Source organism: Erinaceus europaeus, chromosome 15 (assembly GCF_950295315.1).
Source record: "Erinaceus europaeus chromosome 15, mEriEur2.1, whole genome shotgun sequence".
Taxonomy (NCBI): domain Eukaryota; kingdom Metazoa; phylum Chordata; class Mammalia; order Eulipotyphla; family Erinaceidae; genus Erinaceus; species Erinaceus europaeus.
Genome location: NC_080176.1, coordinates 51,766,772 through 51,786,665, shown reverse-complemented (window position 1 = coordinate 51,786,665; position 19,894 = coordinate 51,766,772). Strand labels below are relative to the sequence as shown.

The following is a 19,894-nucleotide window of genomic DNA, read 5'->3' as shown; positions in this document are numbered from 1 at the left end:
GTGTTGGCAGGTGGTCCCATTCCCCAAGCCTATTTCTATCTTTGCCAAGTGGGGTGGGACTCTGGAGAGGTGGTGTTCTGGAACACATAGCTGAAGTCGTCTGCCTGGGAAGTCAGGATGAAATCATAGTAGCATCTGCAACTTGGTGGCTGAGGCTGTGGTGCTTCTGCAGATGTCTCAGCCGTAGTTAGTGAGTTTTCCTAAGTTTGATAGTTGTAGATATTTGTTGGGGGGGGGGGGATATTGGTTCTGTTCCCTGTTACTCCATGGCCACGCCTCCTAGAAGTCCACCATATGTGATTTATTAAGGAGGTGATTAAAACACTAATGCATTTGCAGCGAGCTCCGGATCACATGTGCTGCTCTGCCTCCCCAATGGGGGGTTGTGGGGTTCTGCAGGCCGGGTTCACACCTTCATTCTGAGAGCCTGCCATGTGCAACCCCAGGAGCCCCAAAGGGCTGAATCTGTATGATTCAGACCTTGCTTCCTGGGGCTTTGAGGCAAGTCACTTCTTCTCTAGGGCTGGAGAGACAGCTCACCTGGAGGGCATCTGCTTTGCCATGTACTCGACCCAGGTTTGAGCCCGGTCCTCACCACACTGTGGGCAGCTTCAGTACTGTGGCATCTCACCCTCTGCCCTCATCTCTCTTTTTCCATCTGTAGCAGTGAGGCCCCGGCAAGGGTAAAAATCATTTCTTCTTGAATGAATGTGTTAATTGCTCCCTGCAGAGTTCCATGAAGGGAAAGTCTTGGAGGAGGGCGCAGCCCCAAGGAGAGCTGCCCACACCTGGTACCTGAACTCTCCCCCGGAGATTTCTCTTCTCTGACCATGCTGGGACCTTGCTTCCCCGGTCAGACTTTTATACCACTGGCTGGAAATTCTCTGCCTGCTCAGCCCAAGTTGTCAAAGGACATGTTGAAAAGATACATCTTGGAGAGCTGGGGGTGGGGCAGTGGGTAGCCTGTAGGACTTGAAGGCATGAAGTTCCGAGTTCAGTCCCTGGTACTGCATATGCCTAGGTGTTGCTCTGGTTCTTTTTTCTCTCTTGCTAATAAATAAATTAATTAATTAAATATAAAGATGAGATAAATATGTAAGCAACCATCTTTCTGTTAATGGAGCCATGCAATATTGAAGATGTGGGGACCAGGTGGCGGAGCACCTGGTTGAGCACACATGTTATAATGCACAAGGATCTGGGTTCGAGTCATCAGTCCCCATCTGCAGGGGGGAAGTCTCTCTCTCTCTCTCTCTCTCTCTCTCTCTCTCTCTCTCCTTCTCTCTCGATTTCTGGCTGTATGTATCTATCCAAGAAATAAATTAAGATTATAATAATAATTTTTTAAATATATTTTTAAAAAGAAGATGAAGATGTATAAGGGTCCAGGGCATACAGGGTTCTTGGTGTTGGTGGATGAGATAAACTTTAGGGTGACAGGATTTCAGAGATGTGATGTAACCCCAGGGCAGCTTCACACCAAGGCAGCCTGTGTGCCCCCAGCCCTACTGTCAAATGTGTCCCATGTTCTGCTGCCGCCATCTTGAAACTCACTTCCCTGGGAAATCAGACATAGGACATCCTGTTCATTTCAGATGCACATCACACTAGTTCAGTAGACAGAGAAAGGTGCTATCCTAACTCTAGCTAACAGCCATCTCCTCACACAGGTATACTTTTCCCCACTGAAATTCTTGAAATTGTGCCTTTGAACCTATGTTTTGTAAATCTGTATGGTCAAGGACTGCGTGGGAACATAGGGGCCTTGGGAGGTACTCTCCTCCTCCACCACCTCCTCTCCCACCTCCTCCGTCTCCTCCTCCTCCACCACCTCCTCTCCCACCTCCTCCTCTTCCACCTCTTTCTCACCTCTACCTCTTCCTCCTCCACCTCCTCCTCCTCCCCCTCCCACATATCCTCCTCCACCTCCTCCTCCACCTCCTCCTCCACCTTCTCCTCATCCTTCACCCTTTCCTTCTCCTTTTTCCTTTTCCTTTCTTCCTTATACTCCTCTCCTTTTTTTTTTAAATAAGGGAGAGCATGTCTCCTCTTCCTTTTAAAGATAAAGACAGAGAGACAAAGGCAGAGACAGAGATAGAGAGAAACCACAATACCAGCTCTTCAGTGCAGTGGGAGCTGGGTTCAAACCTGGCTCACACACCTGGCAAAGCAACACCCTAAGTGAGCTATTTCACCAGCCCAGCATCTCTGTTCCTGTGCAGTGCTGACTCCAAGGGCTTTCCTGTCCACACACATCCTGAACCCCACCTGCGGTCACTCTGCCACATCTGCCAGTGTAGGGGCCTGGGTGCAGGAGAGGGGAGCACGAGGGTTTAGCCACACACTCTGTGGTCCCCCCCCTCCCAGAATAGCAGTTCTGTGGCATGTCTAGCTGTGGGCTGGGGGCCTGAGAAAAGGCATGGACATTGATGATGTCCTGTTAGTTTCCAAGCCCCAATTTCAACTGGGCTGATGGCTCCTAGCAGGTGAAGTCTGCTCCCTGTCAGCAGAGCTGAGTTCTGGGTACCTGGGAAGATCTCTGGGTTCCAGGGAGCAATCACTACTAACCTGCTTCCTGCCTGGGCAATGTTTGCCTCCTCCTTATAACCCTCCTGAGTCTGGCTGGCATTTCTCTCCTCTGGCCAGCCCAAGGCCCCCTCCAGGCAGGAGCAGAGAAATATGAATCGTGTGATGTCTGCACAGGGCTTAAAATGTCCTGAGATTTGCATTGAAAACCTGGCATCATGCAAAATAAAGATGAATGGTAGGATCCAGACTAATAGTTTTAAATTTATATTTGTCTTTACCTGGGATGACATCAAATGGCAAATAAAAAAATATGCCGTAGTGAGTCAAGACAGGAAGGTGGTGGAAGAAGATAAGAAGCCCTATCGATTTCAGTTCTTTAAGGGCATTTCTGTGCTGGGATATTTTTTTTTTTTTAAATAAGAGACACTGACTATCATGACTCTCTTCCCAGAGCAGCACTGCAGCTGGGTAGGGGACTCAGAAGTCCCGGTCGTCCCCAGAAAACACACAGAGTATCTGCCACACCGTATACTGGGCTGGAGGACCTGAGCTCAGAAAACCAGGGCATTTTCAGAGCATTGGAGCAAACGACAGGGAAATGAGAAGGGGGCTCCCCTACAAACATCCACTGGGTGGGGGAGGGAAGGTGATTCAAATTGCTGGTGAGGGGCAGGGACTTGGGCTCCTCACACAGCCCTTCTGGTGAGGGGAGCTGGGTATTGGATGGCATTCACACCTCCCCCAGAGGAGTTACAGAGGATCCTAGGCTTTGAGGTTTAGACCCCTACCCTGGGGCTTACCCAGCCCTCTGTAGAGCACACTGGTAGACCCCTCAGGATACAACAGTGGCCTCTGTCACCCTGGCCATCCTCTCCCTCTCCCAGTCTCAGTCAAGGGCTCAGTCCAGACCTTCTGGGTCACAGGTGGGGAAATGATGCAGAAGTGCTCGACCCAGGTTTGAGGCTGGCCCCTACCATACTGAAGGAAACTTCAAAGCTATAGTCAGTCTCTCTCTCTCTCCCTACCTTCCCACTCTCTCTAGTCCTGAAGTCCTGAGTTAGAGTTGTTGGGGTCTTTACATAAGAAATTATGTCCTGGTTGCTGGGTGGTAGCACAGAGGGTTAAGCGCACATGGCATGAGGTGCAAGGACCAGCCTAAGGATCCCTGTTCGAGCCCCCAGATCCCCACCTGCAGGGGTAGCTCCACAAGTGGTGAACCAAGTCTGCAGGTGTCTATCTTTCTCTCCCCCTCTGTCTTCCCTTCCTCTCTCAATTTCTCTTTTCTTATCCAACAACAATGACATCAATAACAGCAACAACAATGATAAACAACAAAAACAACCAAAGGGAAAAAATAGCTTCCAGGAGCAGTGGATTTGTAGTTCAGGCACCAAAGCCCAGCAATAATAGTGGAGGCAGAAAATAAAAAATTAAATTAAATTAAATAAAAAAGATGGCTGCTCACTGCTCCTGTAGAAGGCTTTTAAAAAGAAAGAAATCATGTCCCTTGTCTCAGTCAGTTTACCTGTCAGTGACTCTAACACCACACACACACACACACACACACACACACACAGAGGGTCTATCTGGGTCAGCCTCACTGAGCTCCTCTTGTGTGAGGCAAAGGGGCTGAATATGGAGAGGGCAGGTGGAGGAAACCCCAAGTCACCCTGTAGGCAGTAAGGGCTGTCCCAAACAGGGCATTGTGTGTGGATGGCAGTGCCCTGGGCTCTCATTCAGATAGATGTGAGGCAGGGGAGTCCAGGGGGGACTCATTCCCCTACCTCTTTGTCTGTCATCAGGAAGGTGGTTGCAGCAGAAGGGAAGCATGTGAGGACAGCTCCTTCCTTATCTGGGGACAAAACGCATCTTGTAATGTGAGCACTTAACCAGGTGCGCCACCACCTGGCCCCTTACAGACAGAACACATCTTGGACACTTGGGGACCAGCGAGCCGGACTCTGCCAGCTGGTCTTGCACTGGTGGGTTTCTCCCTCGACCCAGAGAGCCCCTTCTTCATGAGTGAGAAGAGAACTCTGACACAAGAGCAAATTCAGTGAGATTGAGATTCTCCTGGAACCTCTGAGGTTAACAGGACCAACTTCCTGCTCAGGAGAGACGACCCCAACCCTGGCCCCCAGGGGGCGACAGAGACCTGTTCGCGCCTGTAGGAAGTGGGCGTGAAGCAATGAGAAAGAGGGAAGGGAGGCAGGAGGCAAAGAGGGAAGGGGGAAGGGGGAAGGAAAAAGGGCTCCAGAGAGAGCAGTCTGGCCTCTATCTGTCTATCTGTAGGTCTGTCTGTTGCCCACAGCCCTCTCCTTCTGCAAGGAGCCAGGCTGGATGGACAGGTGAAGCCTCTGCACCAGTTCAATCATCGTATTTATTCTAATTGTATCGTAATCGTCCCCAAGGAGCCCAGTTCAAATGAGCTTGACATTATTAAAATTTTAATGCCCAGTTTTCATAGCTGAATGAATATTTAAAGGGTATGTCCCAGCGTAAGTTATGATGATGAAGAAATTAATGGAATGTCTTGTTTAATGCATGGCTCTGTGTTGATGCACAAAGTGGCAGGGAGGGGGTGGGAGAGGGGAGGGAGGGCTGAGCCCAGGGGAAGGGGCCAGGGAGAAGTTGCTGCTGCACTGGGTGCAGGGGTGCCCCAATTCTGGGACCTGAGCTGCTTGCTCTACCACCACCACCCACTCAAGGGGGCTGGACCATAAACAGCTGCAGGAGTTCAGTTACCTGAAAGGACTGACCCCGGAGACCAACAGAGAAGCCAAACCTTTCTCAGGGTCTTGAGGCCTGACGACCACTAGGCCTCTGTTGGGACGCTGGAGACACTCAGGAGGTGGCGCAGTAAATAAAGCATTGGGCTCTCAAACACGAAGCCCAGAGTTTCATCTCTAATGTCCTGTGTACCAGACTGATGCTCTGGTTCCTTCTCTCCGTCTTTCTCATTAATAAATAAATCATTTGGGGGGCCAAGCAGTGGTGCACCCAGTTAAGCGCACATAATACTAAGTGCAAGGACCTGCACAAGGATCTGGGTTCGAGCCCCCACTACACTCCCCACCTGCAGGGAGGATACCTCACAAGCGATGATACAGGTCTGCAGGTCTCTTTCTCTTTCCCTCTCTATCTCCCCCTTCCTCTCTCAATTTCTCTCTGTCCAGTCCAATAAAATGGAAAAAAAATGGCCGTGGGGAGCAGCTGATTCGTAGTGCCAACACTGAGCCCCAACAATAACCTTGGTGACAATAAATAAGTCATTTTTCAAATAGTAAAGAAGGCCCCAGCCTAGATCCCCCAAACCCCAGCTCTAGTCCCTCCCTGAAAATTACCTTCCAGTGACTAAGAAAAGGAGAGGCAGGAGTGGGGCAACGGAACATGAAGTGGGGTGATGAGTGGCACCAGCTATGAGCTCCCATTTTGGGGACACAGTGGGGACCAGAGGTCCTGGAGTCATAGGTGGGGTCAGACTCCCCACTATCCACTATTTTTTCTAACCAGGTCAGAAGAAAAGAACTCCTCCTCCAGGCTGGCCACCTGCTTCCAGCCAGTTTCCTGGCTGAGTCTGACACCTCATTTCTACTAAGTGTTAAGCAAGTACAAAATGCTACTTTATCTCTCTGCCTAGCTGGCTCCTCTCTGACAGCTCTGCACAGACTGTCAGGACACTGGTTACCCCAACATCATAGCAGGGCATGAAAAGTACTCACTCCCAGACCAGGCAGTGGCACACTGTGTTAATTGCACATGTTACCCTAAGTGAGGACCAGGGTTTGAGTCCCTGCTTTCCAAATGCGTGGTGAAACAGGTCTGTAGATATCTCTCTTTCCCTCTCTCTCTATCCCATCTCAATTTCTTTCCAAGTCTGTAGTGTTTGGTTCCCAGCATTTGCTGAACACCTAGACAGGTGTCAAGAGGCCTGGGTCCCCCTTGATAACACTATTTTCGCCTATTTCCACAGTTAAAGTGAAGGATACATAATTGCAGATGCCATGTGACCCAAGAGTACCACTACCAGATACTAATTCAAAGGATATCAAACCACTAAGTTAAAAAGGAGGGGAAGAGGGAAAGAGAGAAAGGGAAAGGGAGAGGGAGAGGGAGAGGAAGAGGGAGAGGGAGAGGGAGAGGGAGAGGGAGAGGGAGAGGGAGAGGGAGAGGGAGAGGGAGAGGGAGAGGGAGAGGGAGAGGGAGAGGGAGGAGAAAGGAAACATGGGCCAGAAGGCAGTTCCAACTGGTAGGGTGTGTACCATGCCATGCACAGAGCCCAGGTTTGAGCCTAGGCACTGAATGAGAGTGTCATCATGTTATGCATGTACAAATTATTGTATTTACTGTCGAATGTAAAACATTAACTTCCCAATAAAGAAATTTTAAAAAGAGCGCGAGTGTGTGTCATCATAACACCAGGAGTACTGGTGCTGTGGTCTCTCTCCCTTTCTCTCTATCAGAACTTTTTATTTTATATGAAAAAGTTGGTCCTAGAGCAGTAAAATGCTGTGTGCAATGATGCCAGTACTACATTGATATGAAAAGACACTCAATATAGACCCATCTCTTTGTTCACAGCAGCATTGTTCACAATAGCCAAGACACGGCAACAGTCTAGATGCTTATCCTCTAATGGCTGGGTAGAGAGACATAGTAGAGGGGCCAAGTGGCGGCACACCTGGTTGAGTATACATTACAATGTGTGAGGACCCAGGGTCAAAGCCCTAGTCCCCACCTGCAGAGGGAAAGCTTTGCGAGTGGTGAAGCAAGACTATAGGTGTCTCTCTGTCTCTCTCCCTATCTCCCCCTTCTCAAGTTCTGGCTGTCTCTATATAGTAAATAGATAAAGGTAGTAACATTTTAAAAGAAACAGAAATACAGTAATTATTAAAAGGGCTATTTGGGAGCCAGGCAGTGGTGCACATTTACCAATTGCAAGGATCTGGGTTCAAGCACCCCACTCCCCACCTGTAAGGGGGAACATGTCATGGGCAGTGAAGCAGGTCTGCAGGTATCTGTCTTTCTCCCTCTCTGTCTTCCCCTCCTCTCCTAATTTCTTTCTGTCCTTTCTAATAAAATAGAAAGGGAATCAATAAGGAAAAGTGGCTGCTGGGAACAGTGGATGCATAGTACTGACACCAACCCCCAGTGATAGCCCTGGTGACAATAAAACTTTTAAATAAACAAACAAACAAAAAATGAATAAGACAGCTTGCAGCCACTGAAATAACTCATTTGTACAGTATGCTGACTTGCCTGTGTACCACTCAAGTTTGAGACTGGCCCCCGCCATATTGAAGGAAACTTTGCTTTGCTGCTGTGGTCTCTTTCACTCTGTGTCTACCTAAAAGAAACAAAAAAAAGGAGTTTGCTTTTTGTACCAACCTGGATAGAATGTGATGTGATCATGCCAAGATGAAATAAGTCGGAAAGTGAGAAACAATGACCACTCACATGTGAAATATACATGACTAAGGAAAAATAACCAATCACACACACACACACACACACACACACACAAAATAACTCAAAGACTCTGCACAGTAGTAACTGGCAGGGGGGAGGAGGAGGGGAGACCTGCATTAGAACATTGGTGGTGGGTGAGGGGAGGCTTAGCCACTTACAAAGAGGTGAAGCTATGCTCCTGACATGTGCACAGGATTTCAAATGTGCAAACCACTAATAAATCAATACTTTCTCAAGAATATTTTTAGGTTTGTTTTAGATAAAGACAGAGAGAACTTGAGAAGGTAAGGGAAGATAGAGAAGGAGAAAGAGAAATACCTGTGGTCCTGTTTCACTACTTTTGAAGATCCCCGTCCCCCGCTCAGGTAGACTGGGGGTTTGAACCAGGGTCCTTGTGCATTTTAATTAATAAAATAAAAACTAGAGGGGGCGTGCTGCTGGGCACTAGTTTAAAACAGTGTTTATTACGTGGCAGTACAGCACTACGGAACAGTATATTTTAGGTACAGCAAGATAGGGCAGTTATCGGCAGGGGTAAGACTAGACCAGGCCCGTGAACCCATAAGTTACCAAAGTTCAGCTTCATGTGTTCAGTCTCTCTTGTGAGAGGCAGCATGATGGGTCCTAGGAAGCCGACCAGCCTGAGCATGAGCAGAAGGGAGCCGGGTGGGGGGTGGGGTGGACTTCCAGCCACCTGGAAGTTAAATAACTTGGTCTCTGTAAGTCCGGCAGCCTGACGTCAGCCGTGTGCTAATTATATTCTCACAGTTCAGCCTCAGCCCTGCTAATCAAGTCCCAAAGTCCTATTCACAGGCTGTCTCACACTGGTGCATTGTAATGTGTGTACTTAACCACGTGCACCACCACCCCACCTCAGATCAGTACTCTCTTAAGATAATGTCTTTGCATCCATCTCAGAAGTGGTGATAAGTGAACAACATCAGATGTCACCAATAGGCAGCACACGTGTCTCTCTGATATTTTGACCCACCACAGTGGTGGCCCCAACCAGTTGCTCAACCAGGCGACACTGTCCTGTATCAATGATACACTCTCTGATGCTCACTCACACAAGGACACAGCCCTTCAGTGATATGTTTCCCAGAGCCAAGCCCCACCATTCACAGGAGCCTGACGGTAAGCCTGGAACATCTGTCTGTGCTCCTGTTGGTGCAGCCATGCCATGTGCTCTCTGGATGGGGCTCCTCAAGGGATCCTTCCCAGTAGCTTCCCAGTCAATAGTCAGAGAAAGGAGCTAGCAGGTAGCAAATCAGGGGAATGGACACAGAAGAGACAGAGGCTGGAGCCTAGGGAGTGGAGCACTGCAAGAGGAGGCAAGATGTGGAGTAGGTGGGCAGAGGATTTAGTAGCCCAAGGAACCTCTCCACAGACTCCCCAGAGATATGAGTGTTCCCCCCCACTTTTTTTGCCACTAAGGTTATCACTGGGGCTCGGTGCCTGAATGGCATATTCACAACTCCTAAAGGCCATTTTTCCTTTATTAATCTCTATCTCTTTCTCCCCCCTCTCTCGTTCTTCCCCTCTGTCTCTCTCTTTTATTTAATAGGACAGAGAAAAGTTGAAAGGCAAGGAGGAGATGGGGAAAGAGAGAGACACCTGCAGCCCTGCTTCACTAACCATGAAGCTTCCTCCTGCAGGTGGGGAGCCAGGTGACAGAAGCCTGCTTTACATTCTGAAAGTTTCTATCAGGGATTAGACAGGAGGATAAGATAGCATAATGACTATACAAAAAGACTTTAATGTCTAAAGCCCCAGAGGCCCCCAGTTCAATCTCCAGCAATACCATGAGTCAGAGCTGAACAATGCTCTGCTAAAGACAATAAAAAAGTAAATAAAATTAAAAATAAAGGAAGAAACAGAACAAGTAGTTGAGTGATGGGGAAGCTGGAATGGAAGCCCGGAAGTCTGCCTCCCTTTCTTCTCCCTGTGATGAGAACAACAAAAATCTCCTGACAGAACTGAGTCTGGAGCAGCCTTTTCTCTCTCAGCTTCACAAGTGGGACCAAGTGGGGTGTCAGCTGCAGCCCCCTCACACCTTCTTGGTGAAAGCCCCGCAACCCCCCACGGCCCCGCCTCAATGTCATGCCCTGCCACCATTCCTCTGCTCCTGCCTCTGACGTTGGCATCAGTGTCCTCCCCAGGCCTTGGCTTCACCTTGCTGAGTCACATCACACCCCCCCCCACACACACACACACATACACACGCCCAAATGTTTTGACGCAGCCAAAACCAACTTTGAATCCTACACCAGAAGGCTGCAGGCAGCATGTGACTGATTCACCCAGTCTCTGTGCAGGAGGGAGCTAGCAGCGGAAGCTTACCTACCACTCAGGGGACAGGAATCCAGAAGGGTCCTGGCAGACTCAGATTTCCAAGCACAGCCTGCCTCAGTTTCTCCACTTATAAAACGAGACTTAATATCTCACCTGGCCAGTGCCTAAGGGTGATTTCTGAGAGGGAAATGCAAGTGTGAGAAGGGAAAAATAAAGGGACTGCGACAGACCAAGGCACCCATAGGGACCTGCGGCACAATTCTGTTGTGGGACTCTTGCCGGTTTTTTATTGTTTACATATCTTGGGACCTTGGAGCCTTCTAGAATAACTGAAAGGATCAAATAGGCTGTTAAGCCAGATGCTTGGAGTTCAGAGACCCCTAGTGGTCTGAAGGAGGCATTGAGCCACATTCCCAAGAGATGAAGCTTGGGAGGCTCAGGCCCTGAGGCCGCACCCCGCCCCCAACACCTCTTCCCTGAGGACCTGAGAGGGGAGCCCTCAAGCTGTGCTGCAGCCTGGAGCCTGGTGTTCCAGAAACTCGTGCACCCCACAATCCACATCTGCCAGAGGGTATGGGGTGGGGTGAAATTCTCTGCCAAACCCATTCTGGGCAAGGATTCATTCTCACCTGCAATCAAGTCATTTTGATAAAACCATTTTTCTTTTCTCTTCTATTCCTGTGACCCACGTGCTCTGTGGGGGCAGCTAGGATTCAGATGTCATGGTTGTTCAGAGGGATTCTCCCCAGAATTCTGGGAGGAAGGGCCCTGGGGACCAAAGGGGTGGGTGCACCTGTACAGGTGTGGTGGGTGCGGTCTGCACATGCTGCCAGCCCTGTGTATACCTGGGCGTGGCTGTGCTGCTCACCCACCCCCATACCTGGCCTGTTCTAACACTACCCCTCTGTGCTCTGTTGCAGATGAACCGGCCAATCCAGGTGAAGCCAGCGGACAGCGAGAGCCGAGGAGGTAGTAGCTGCCTGCGCCAGCCCCCTTCACGTGAGGGCCCACTTGTCTCTGCCCCTCCTTTCCTCCCCACCCCTCTTGCCCACCTCTCTCCATGCAGCGGCTCCCTGCCCCCTCCTCCTACCCCTGGAGCCTGCCAACCTGAGGGTGGGAAAGAGCTTTGGGGCAAGGAGTTAGTGGGAGATCAGTAGAGGGAAGTGGGGGCTATTGGACTGCTCCTTCCCAGAGTGTTCTGGGCCCCCATCTGCTCCATGTCATCCAGGAAGACACTGATGTGAATGAATGAACTTGGCTAATCAGAAGGTGTCAGCTGAGGGGGGGGGGAGGGCTGCAGGCCAGAACAGGGCAGGTCTGACAAGGGTCACATATGAGTAAGGACCATGCAGTGTGGGCCAATCCAGCTCCTGGTGACAGAGATGGGGAGATGCCAGGAAGGGGACAGGAGGGTGCAGCGATTGGTCTCTGTTTCCCAAGGTGGGCTCTTCCCTGCCCATGAGGGCATCACCCCAGTTCACAAGAGGCGCCACCAGGTCAGGCTATGGGTTTCTTTTGCCGAGCACTTGGGTTGGGATCTTGGGTTCTTACCAGATGCCCGGACTCAGGGCCCTTTATTTACGCCGTGGTGTTTGCCTACTGGGTCTTGGCTCAGATGGGCACTGAGCAATCTGTTTCATCACCCTCTCCCACCACCACCACCACCACCAAAAAAAAAAAAAAAAACAAGTAAAACAGGCAAAAGCTACTTTCAAGTTCAGGGTCACGACAGGTTTATTCACAATAGCAAAATCCTGAAAACAACCAAAATGCCCCTTGACAGATGACTGGATAAAAATAAAGCTGTGGGACATCTACTCAACAGAGTATTATGCAGCAACAAAAAGGGGTGAGTTGGTACCCTTTGGGGTAGAGTGGATGGAATTGAAGATGGTGCTCAGTGAAGCAAGTAAGGAGGTGAAGGGATTGCTTCTCAGCCTTTTGGCTAAGATCAAGTGTAAGGAGATGAAGGACAACTCTAGACTGATTTCACTCATACAGAATATGGACAACTGAATATACAAATGTGGGAGGGAAATGTCAACCTATTTTCAAGATGGAGAGAGAACTATAGTGGTTATCTATGGGGTGGGGATAAGGACACAGACCTTTGATGAAGGAAATGATGGATAAATAAATAAGTAAAAGATCTTTCCCAGAGGAAACCATGGAGGGGCACAGGTGACCTTCTCTCTGCCCTGTGGTCACCACCTCAGGCTACCCCCCCCCCAGCCCCAGGCCCCAGTGGGACCCCAACCTGGGTGCACAGCTTCTGGGGGCTGTAATGTTATCCCAGCCCACAGCTCTGACCCCACTCTCCCACACCTGAAGTGTAGAGCCACCACCCCCAGCTGGACGGGAACCGAGGTGGAACACTAGGTGACATCTACATTCTCACGAGGAGGCCCCCAAGGGAGGAGCAGCCAGAGAGCCCTGGGCTGGTCCTAGATGCCGCATGGAAAGAAGAAGGCAGAGCAGCCTGGTATCTGGAAGAAGCAGGGAAGCCACCAGTGGCAACACAGACAGCTTCAGGTCCAGCCAGGTCTCAGACTGGGGTGCCTGGAAGTCCTGAGCCCAGCCAGACCCTGCTGAGTTGTAACTGACCCCTTCCCTCCCTTCACTTGCCTTGTAGTAGCTCTCTGCCTGCAAGATGCTAAGCTCATCTTCTTTCCCCCATCTATCTTCTGCCACTGCCACTTGCCCCGAACCAGATTAATCAGCTCTTTTCTTCTTCCTGTGCTGGGAAGGGAGAGGGGCAGGGGAGGGGGAGAGGCAAGCCAAACCTAAACATCTATCTATTAATTGCTTATTCAATATTAAACACGGAGATGGCCCTGAGTCAGCACTATCACCAAGCTATTAAAAAAGAAGAAGAAAAAAGTCCGCTTAAAATAATTTAATATCCATTAAATACTTCAAGGAGTGGATGGGTGGGAGGTGGACATTAAAAAAGATGAAAGAAGTGGGATAGGAAAAGCATGTGGGGTGGGAGGGGGAACACAAAAGGGAGGGCAGAGGCCTGGGAGGAGGGGCTGAGAGAAAGACTTAGAGGTGCAACTGGGAGGAGACTGGGAGGGGCAGAGAAAGGAAACAACCCCAGGAAGAGGGGGAGCGTCTCATCCTCCTTTCCTCCTCTCCAAGCTCTGGAAGTGTGAGCTCAGGTTCCAGACATATTGGAACACTTAAGACATGGGGTGCACATGCTCTGAGGACCTCAGGTTCCCTGCAGGTGTTTCTGAATGCCCCTGAGCAGTGCAGGCAGTGGACTTTTCTGCTGGGGGTTTTGTGGTATATGTAGAAGGTCAGTGGGACAGGAGAGAGGTCACTTCTGGTCTTACCATCACAGAAAGATGTCCCATCAGGGCCTCAGCTGCTTGCCCCAAGTCTCAAGCTTCTAGAGACAAATCTTGGTGATCTCAGCTGCTCTGGAGGGAGTGGGGTCCAGGAAGGGGCACAGAAATGGACAGAGGTATGCTGACAGGACCCCCTGTGGTCTGGTCTCTTCTTGCTGGTGTCAGCTCCAGTCTCATCTCCGGGGCGGGGGGGGGGGGGGGTGTTGGACTGAAGATGCAAGAATCAAAGATGCACTGTCATGAAATCTACTTCTAGCTTTGCCTAGAATGAACCCCAGGGTCCCCCACTTCTCCTCCAGGGTGAGAAGGTCCAGCCCCCAACAATGCTACTGCTCACAGATCTCCTGAGAAGTCTGGTATTCAAGTTTGGGTGTTTGGATAGTAGGAGTGACTGGTTCCCTTTAAACGTCTGAGCACAGGGAGGCCTGGCAATGGTGCATCAGGTTAAGCACCCATAGTACTCAAAGCGCCCATAGTACTCAGTGCAAGGACCCGTGCAAAGATCCCGGTTTGAGCCCCCGAATCCCTACCTGCAGGAAGTAGCTTCACAAGTGGTGATGCAGGTCTGCAGGTGTCTCTCTTTCTCCCTATCTCTCCTTCCTCTCTCAATTTCTCTCTGTCCAATCCAATAAAATAGAAAAATGTCTACCAGGAGCAGTGGATTTGCAGTGTAGGCACCAAGCCCCAGCAATAAGTCTAGAGACAAAAAAAAGTCTTAGCACAGAGGAGTTAGGAAACTTGTTTGAAGTCACACAGCTAGAAGATGACAGAGCTGGAATCCAAGCCTGTGTCAGGCAGTCACTAAACCGAGGAGTTCTGCCTTCATCAGTCTTCCAGGATAGTCTCTCCATCTCAGGATGTAGTGTCATTTGTCACTCCTCTAGGCCCATTTTTCAGGTGGCTATGGGGGTGGGGGGAGGGTCCCAGACGATGGAGGCAAGGTAGGCAAAGCTGGACAAGGAGTTTCTAGACCTATCTGTGCAAACCAGGGTTGGAACTGAGAAAAAAGTATTCACAGAGGAGCAGGCAGGAAGGGCTTCCCGGAGGAGGTGAGAATTGGACCAAAAAGTGTAGTTAAGTTTGGCTAGAGACAATGAGGGCATATGTGAAAACAAGAATTTGAGAGAGAGGGGTCCTATCAAGAGCCAGGATTCCAGCAAGACAGGGGAGAACACTAAATGAGGGACAACTTGCCAGCAACTCTCCTTCTGCAGGGAGGGTCCAGCCAATCCCACAGAGCTTTCTGGGGCAAGTAGCATTAAACTTAGATGCACGGCCCCTACCCCCAACTAGCAAGCCAGTTTGTTAACTGGGGGGACAAGACCTAGGTGTGGTAAAGAGGAACCGAGTAAGTGGCACCCCTGCCCACACCCATCCTGGAAATCTCAGGGGCAGAGACACCACCTGAGACTTGAAGGTGACCCCACCCCCAGAGCTAGTTCATGTTCAGCATCTGAGTGGGGTCCCCTTCTCCCACAGCTGCAGCATCTTGATAAAGTCTCAGACTGCAGATCTGCAGGAGAGCCCCAAGTCTTATAGACAAGCCCCTCGCCAAGCCAGGATCCTGCAGCCAGGTGGTGGGGAGTTCCTCTCAGGGATACAGGGACTCCTGGGATGCCCTAGAGTAGGGGGAGGGAATGTCTGCCCCATGAGTCCTTGAAATTGTTGGGTCTCACCCTGCCAAGGCAGCCACAGGCAGAAGGTGGCAACACTAAGTACTCATTTTTTCAGTGGGTGATTTTGTCTGGTCCTCAAAATGATGCTATAAAGGGGAACTAAAAAGGGCCAGCAAAATAACTCTTTTGGATAGTGCACTGCTTGCCATGTGAAAGACCCAGCTTCTAGCCTGGTTCCTACTGCACTGAAGGAAGTTGGAGTGCTATGGTCTCTTTCACTTTCTCTGTCAAGGGAGGGAGGGAGAGAGGGAGGGGAAGGAAGGAAGGAAGAAGGAAAGGAAGAGAAAAGGGAAAGAAAAAGAGAGGAGAGAGAAAGAAAGGAAAAGAGAGAGTGAAAGGAAGGAAGGAAAGAAAGAAGGGAGGGAGAAAGGGACAGAAAAAGAGAGGGGAAAGGAGAAAGAAATAAAGTGAAAGAGAAGGAAGGAAGGAAAGAAGGGAGGGAGAAAGGGACAGAAAAAGATAGGGGAGAAGGAGAAAGAAAGAAAAAGAAGGAAGGAAGGAAAGAAGGGAAGGAAGAATGAAGGGAGGGAGAAAGGAAACAGAAACCTGCAAATAGCCCTAGGCAGAATAGCTCCCCATCACTGCACTAGAGGAAGCTGGGAGTGGGACAAGTCCCCTCCTCAAAGGGCTTGAGGTCACTTCCAGGCCCTTGAGGAGGGGAAGAAAGGAAGAGGCCTGGCCTGAGCACAGCAAACACTAATCTGCTCACCCCACAAGTCCCAGTCACCACTGCCCCTTAGACCTGCACTAGCAGACGTCTGCTGTCTCCTCCAAGCTCCCCTGTACCCCCAGCACACACCTCACACACACAGCGGGGAATGTGCTCATACCTTGCATGCCACCAACAACTACCCCACACGGCTGAACACCCACACTGCCAAGGGATTTCACCCAGCAAGGTGTGTACCATGCCATACCCCCAGATTTGAGCCCCAGCACCACATTGGAGGTGCTGTGGCATGGGAGGGAGCTCCAGGGCTGTGGCCTCTCTCCTTCCCTCTCTCTCTTTCACCCTCTCTCTCCTCCCTTTAATTTTTTATACACAATTTTATTTTTAATATTATTTATTTATTATTGGATAAAGACTAAGAGAAATTGAAAGGGGAGATGGAGATAGATAAAGATATATATATATATATATATATATATAGAGAGAGAGAGAGAGAGAGAGAGAGAGAGAGAGAGAGGCACTCCTATAGCCCTACCTCATTACTCATGAAGCTTTCCCCCTGCAGGTGGAGACCAGGGCCTTGAACCTGGGTCCTTCTACATTGTAACGTGAGAACTTAACCAGCTGTGCCACTGCCTGCCCCATATATATATGAATAGATGAATGAAAAATGGTCTGGGGCACTGATATCACACATGTGTGAATCAGCAGCTCCACAAAAAACAAACAGAATTGCAAGAAATGCCCCAGCCCTAGAAGGTAACAAGTGACAGATGTGACCCTGGGGGGCTCCCACAAGGAAACATGACAAAGAATGGCACAGCCTTCCAAGGCCAGTCATCATGGTCCCCAGGCACTGCAGTCCTCATTCTCATCCTTTGCCACCAGCTAGCACAGACCTTTGACTGGGGCACATGTGAGTCTGAACTGGGGGAGCCATCACTCCACAGGAGTGGGTCACTAACCTCCAAGGCTCCCTGACTGGACCATCTGGTGGCATTTTACTGAGTAGGTTTGTGAGACTCCAGGAAGGGAGGCAAAGCAGGGACCATGAGTCTGAGCCCGACAGGAGGAAAGACGGAGACCCCATGGCTCATGGAAAGGTGTCAGGTGGACACAGGTAGGGGTGGTGCTTGTCCCGCTGGCTGCAGGGTCTGGGGGAGGCCAGGGGAGCAGAGGACCCATTTCTTCCCCCTTCCACCTGTTCCTTTTTTTTTTTTTTTTTTTTGCTTTCGTAGTTATCGCTGGAGTTCAGTGCCAGCAATACAAATTCACTGCTCCTGGTGTCCATTTTTTCCATTTTATTGGATAGGACAGAGAGAAATTAAGAGGGGAGTGGAAGACAGAGAGGGAGAGAGACAGATAGACACATACAGACCTGCTTCACCTTTTATGAAGTGGACCCATTGCAGGTAGGGAGCCAGGGACCTGAACCCAGATCCTTGAGCTTAGTATTATGTGCACTTAATCAGATGCTCCACTACCCAGCCCCTCCACCAGCTCCCCTCTCTTCCTCTTGACTGGGTTCCTCTCTAGCAGGACCTGGATGGGCAGAAAGCTGGGGGCACATATTGCCAACCTGTGAGTCACCCCACTGCCACTCTCTCCCCGAGGCAGGTACTGGCCCAGGCCCTGTGGCCCTCCGCAGTTGCCCACCTTCATTGACCAGAGTCTTTAGGGTGTCAGCCCCCTTTACCGTGGCCCCCACTGGGCTGGCAAATGAGGTTGGAGGCAAGGCCTGGAACTCCCTGTCATCAAACCTCCCTGCTGGCACATAATGCAGCCCCTCTGCCATCTGCAGTCCTGTTGCTTCCTGTGGCTTCCTAAATCCTATTAAATCTCTCACTGCTCCTCCTCAGAGCATTAATGTATTTCTAAACAGACACAGACAACATGCTATTGGGGGGTCACTCCCCACTGTTAGAAGGTCTCCAAGCTGCTAGAGACCCCTGGCCACAACCAGAGACCTTCTGATCTGGGTGTCTCCCCTTGCGAACTTTCTAACTCTCTAGTTTCTAAGTGGACAACTGAGCAGGTGTTGAAGGGCAGGGTGTGCAGGCTGACCCCATCTACAGAAGTATCTAGTTTTCTAGTCTTAGGAGTCAAGGAATGACTCATCTGCAAAAGCTCTGGGTGGAGAGAAACCCCCTCAGCAGAGGGGATCATGGGAATGAAAAGCTAAAGGGCTAAGGGTGAGCTGAAGATTGATCTGAACCGACACCACTGCAGTGTGTGCCTCCTGATAGGTAGAGGGAGCTGGTTTTAAAAATAGATATTCCATTACACAGCCCCAACACAAGATAAGGGGGCTTGGGTGGGGGGAGGAGGGCAGAGTGGTCAGAGGGCTTGGGGATGGCTGTGTATCCCCAGCTGGCTTCCTAGGAAATGGGGGTGGGGGCTCAGACCCCAAGAGCCTCTTGGTTTGTGTGTTTGGCATCAAGAAGGCAAGTCCCACAGTCCCTCCCCCTCCCCCTCCACCTGATCTTTCTTCTTGGGGGTGTTGGGGAACTGAGTCCTGGGTCCAGCACTTTCTGTCTTCCACTTTGGTGTGGTGGTGGGGGAGAGGCTGGTTCCTATCTTGTATCAGGGCCCCCCAGAAAGAGGAGCCCTAACCTTACCCCAGTCTAAAAGGTTGAATTCTGGGGTGATGAATCCAGTGGCTGAGGCCCCAAAACATCCCCCTAAAGGAGAATGCTCAAACTTCAGAGCATTGAACTGGCAAAATAGCTCACTTGGATAGTACACTGCTCTGTCATGTGTGCAACCCAGGTTTGAGCCTGCACCCCTACCTCACTGAAGAGAGCTTTAGTGCTGTTCTCTCTCTCTCTCCCTCCCTCCCTCCCCCTCTCCCTCTCACTCTCCCTCATGCTCTCCTTCCCCCTCCACCTCCCCCTCTCCCTCTCCCTTTCCCTTTCCCTCTACTCCGCCCCGTTTATTTTATTGTTATTTATTGGATAGAGACAGCCAGAAATTGAAAGGAAGGGGAAATAGAGTGGGAGAGAGACAGAGAGACACCTACAGCCCAGCTTCACCATTTGTGAAGCTTTCCCCTTGCTGGGGGGACTGGGGGCTTGAACATGGGTCCTTGTGCATTATAATATATTTGCTCAACCAGGAGGGTCACTACTTGGTCTCTCTGTCTCTCTCCCCTACCTTCACAGTACCCCCCCCCCTTTCCTTCTATGTCCTCATAGAGACCCCTAGATACAGGGCAGTGTGTTTCTGGCATGCTAGGCAAGAGAACATGTCTGTGAAAATGTTGGGCCACCCCTCCTTCCCACAGCAGTGTGAGTGCCCAGGGACAAAGGGTCAACGTGAACAAAGCTGACCTCTGTCTGAGGCGAGGGATCCAGCACTAAGTACCCAGTGGGCCAGGACCCCACCCACCCACCCAAGGCGTAGAGAGGCTCCAGCAGCTGTTGTGTCCACTCCCTCCTCTTGAGTCCACACACCTCACCCAGCTGGACCCTTTTCCAAACCCCAGTGAAGAAACTCCACCCCAGGCCCTCTTCAGAGCCTGGAAACCTTGTTTTGTCAGCCTGGCCTGGCCTTGTCCCTGTGGAATTCCTTGAGCTGCTGATTGTAATGTTTTCCATTGAGCGCCAGCCCAAAGCCAGTGTTCCTGCAGAAGTGGCATGCTTGAAGCCCTGATTGATCTGGGACTAGTGTTCAGAGAAAGCTTAAAGACGTAAGACAGCTCAACCCAGCCAGCAGCCACTGTCTCTGACCCTGTGTGGACCACCTGCCTTTGGGAAAAGCTCAGAAATTAGACCCCACATTGCCTTGGGTTCAGCTTCTTAGGGCAGGAAGTTCTACCACCCACCTGACCACAATCCCTCCTCATTTCCAAACATGGTCGTAATGCAACGTGGCCCCACTCTGAGGTCTTTCATTCTCTACAC

At 50.5% G+C, this 19,894-nt stretch overlaps 1 protein-coding gene across 40 annotated transcripts in view; it reads left to right on the top strand.

Annotated features, from left to right (window-relative positions):
- CELF4 (CUGBP Elav-like family member 4) overlaps positions 1-19,894 on the top strand; it is a 343,362-nt gene that overhangs the window by 254,217 nt on the left and 69,251 nt on the right. For 23 of the 40 annotated variants that reach the window (XM_060173775.1, XM_060173772.1, XM_060173794.1 and 20 more), the window contains exon 3: positions 11,214-11,292. In XM_060173775.1, the coding sequence (XP_060029758.1) occupies positions 11,214-11,292 (79 nt within the window). The remainder of the gene's footprint in view (positions 1-11,213; positions 11,293-19,894) is intronic. The other 17 variants (XM_060173782.1, XM_060173781.1, XM_016190473.2 and 14 more) reach the window with 1 other exon arrangement.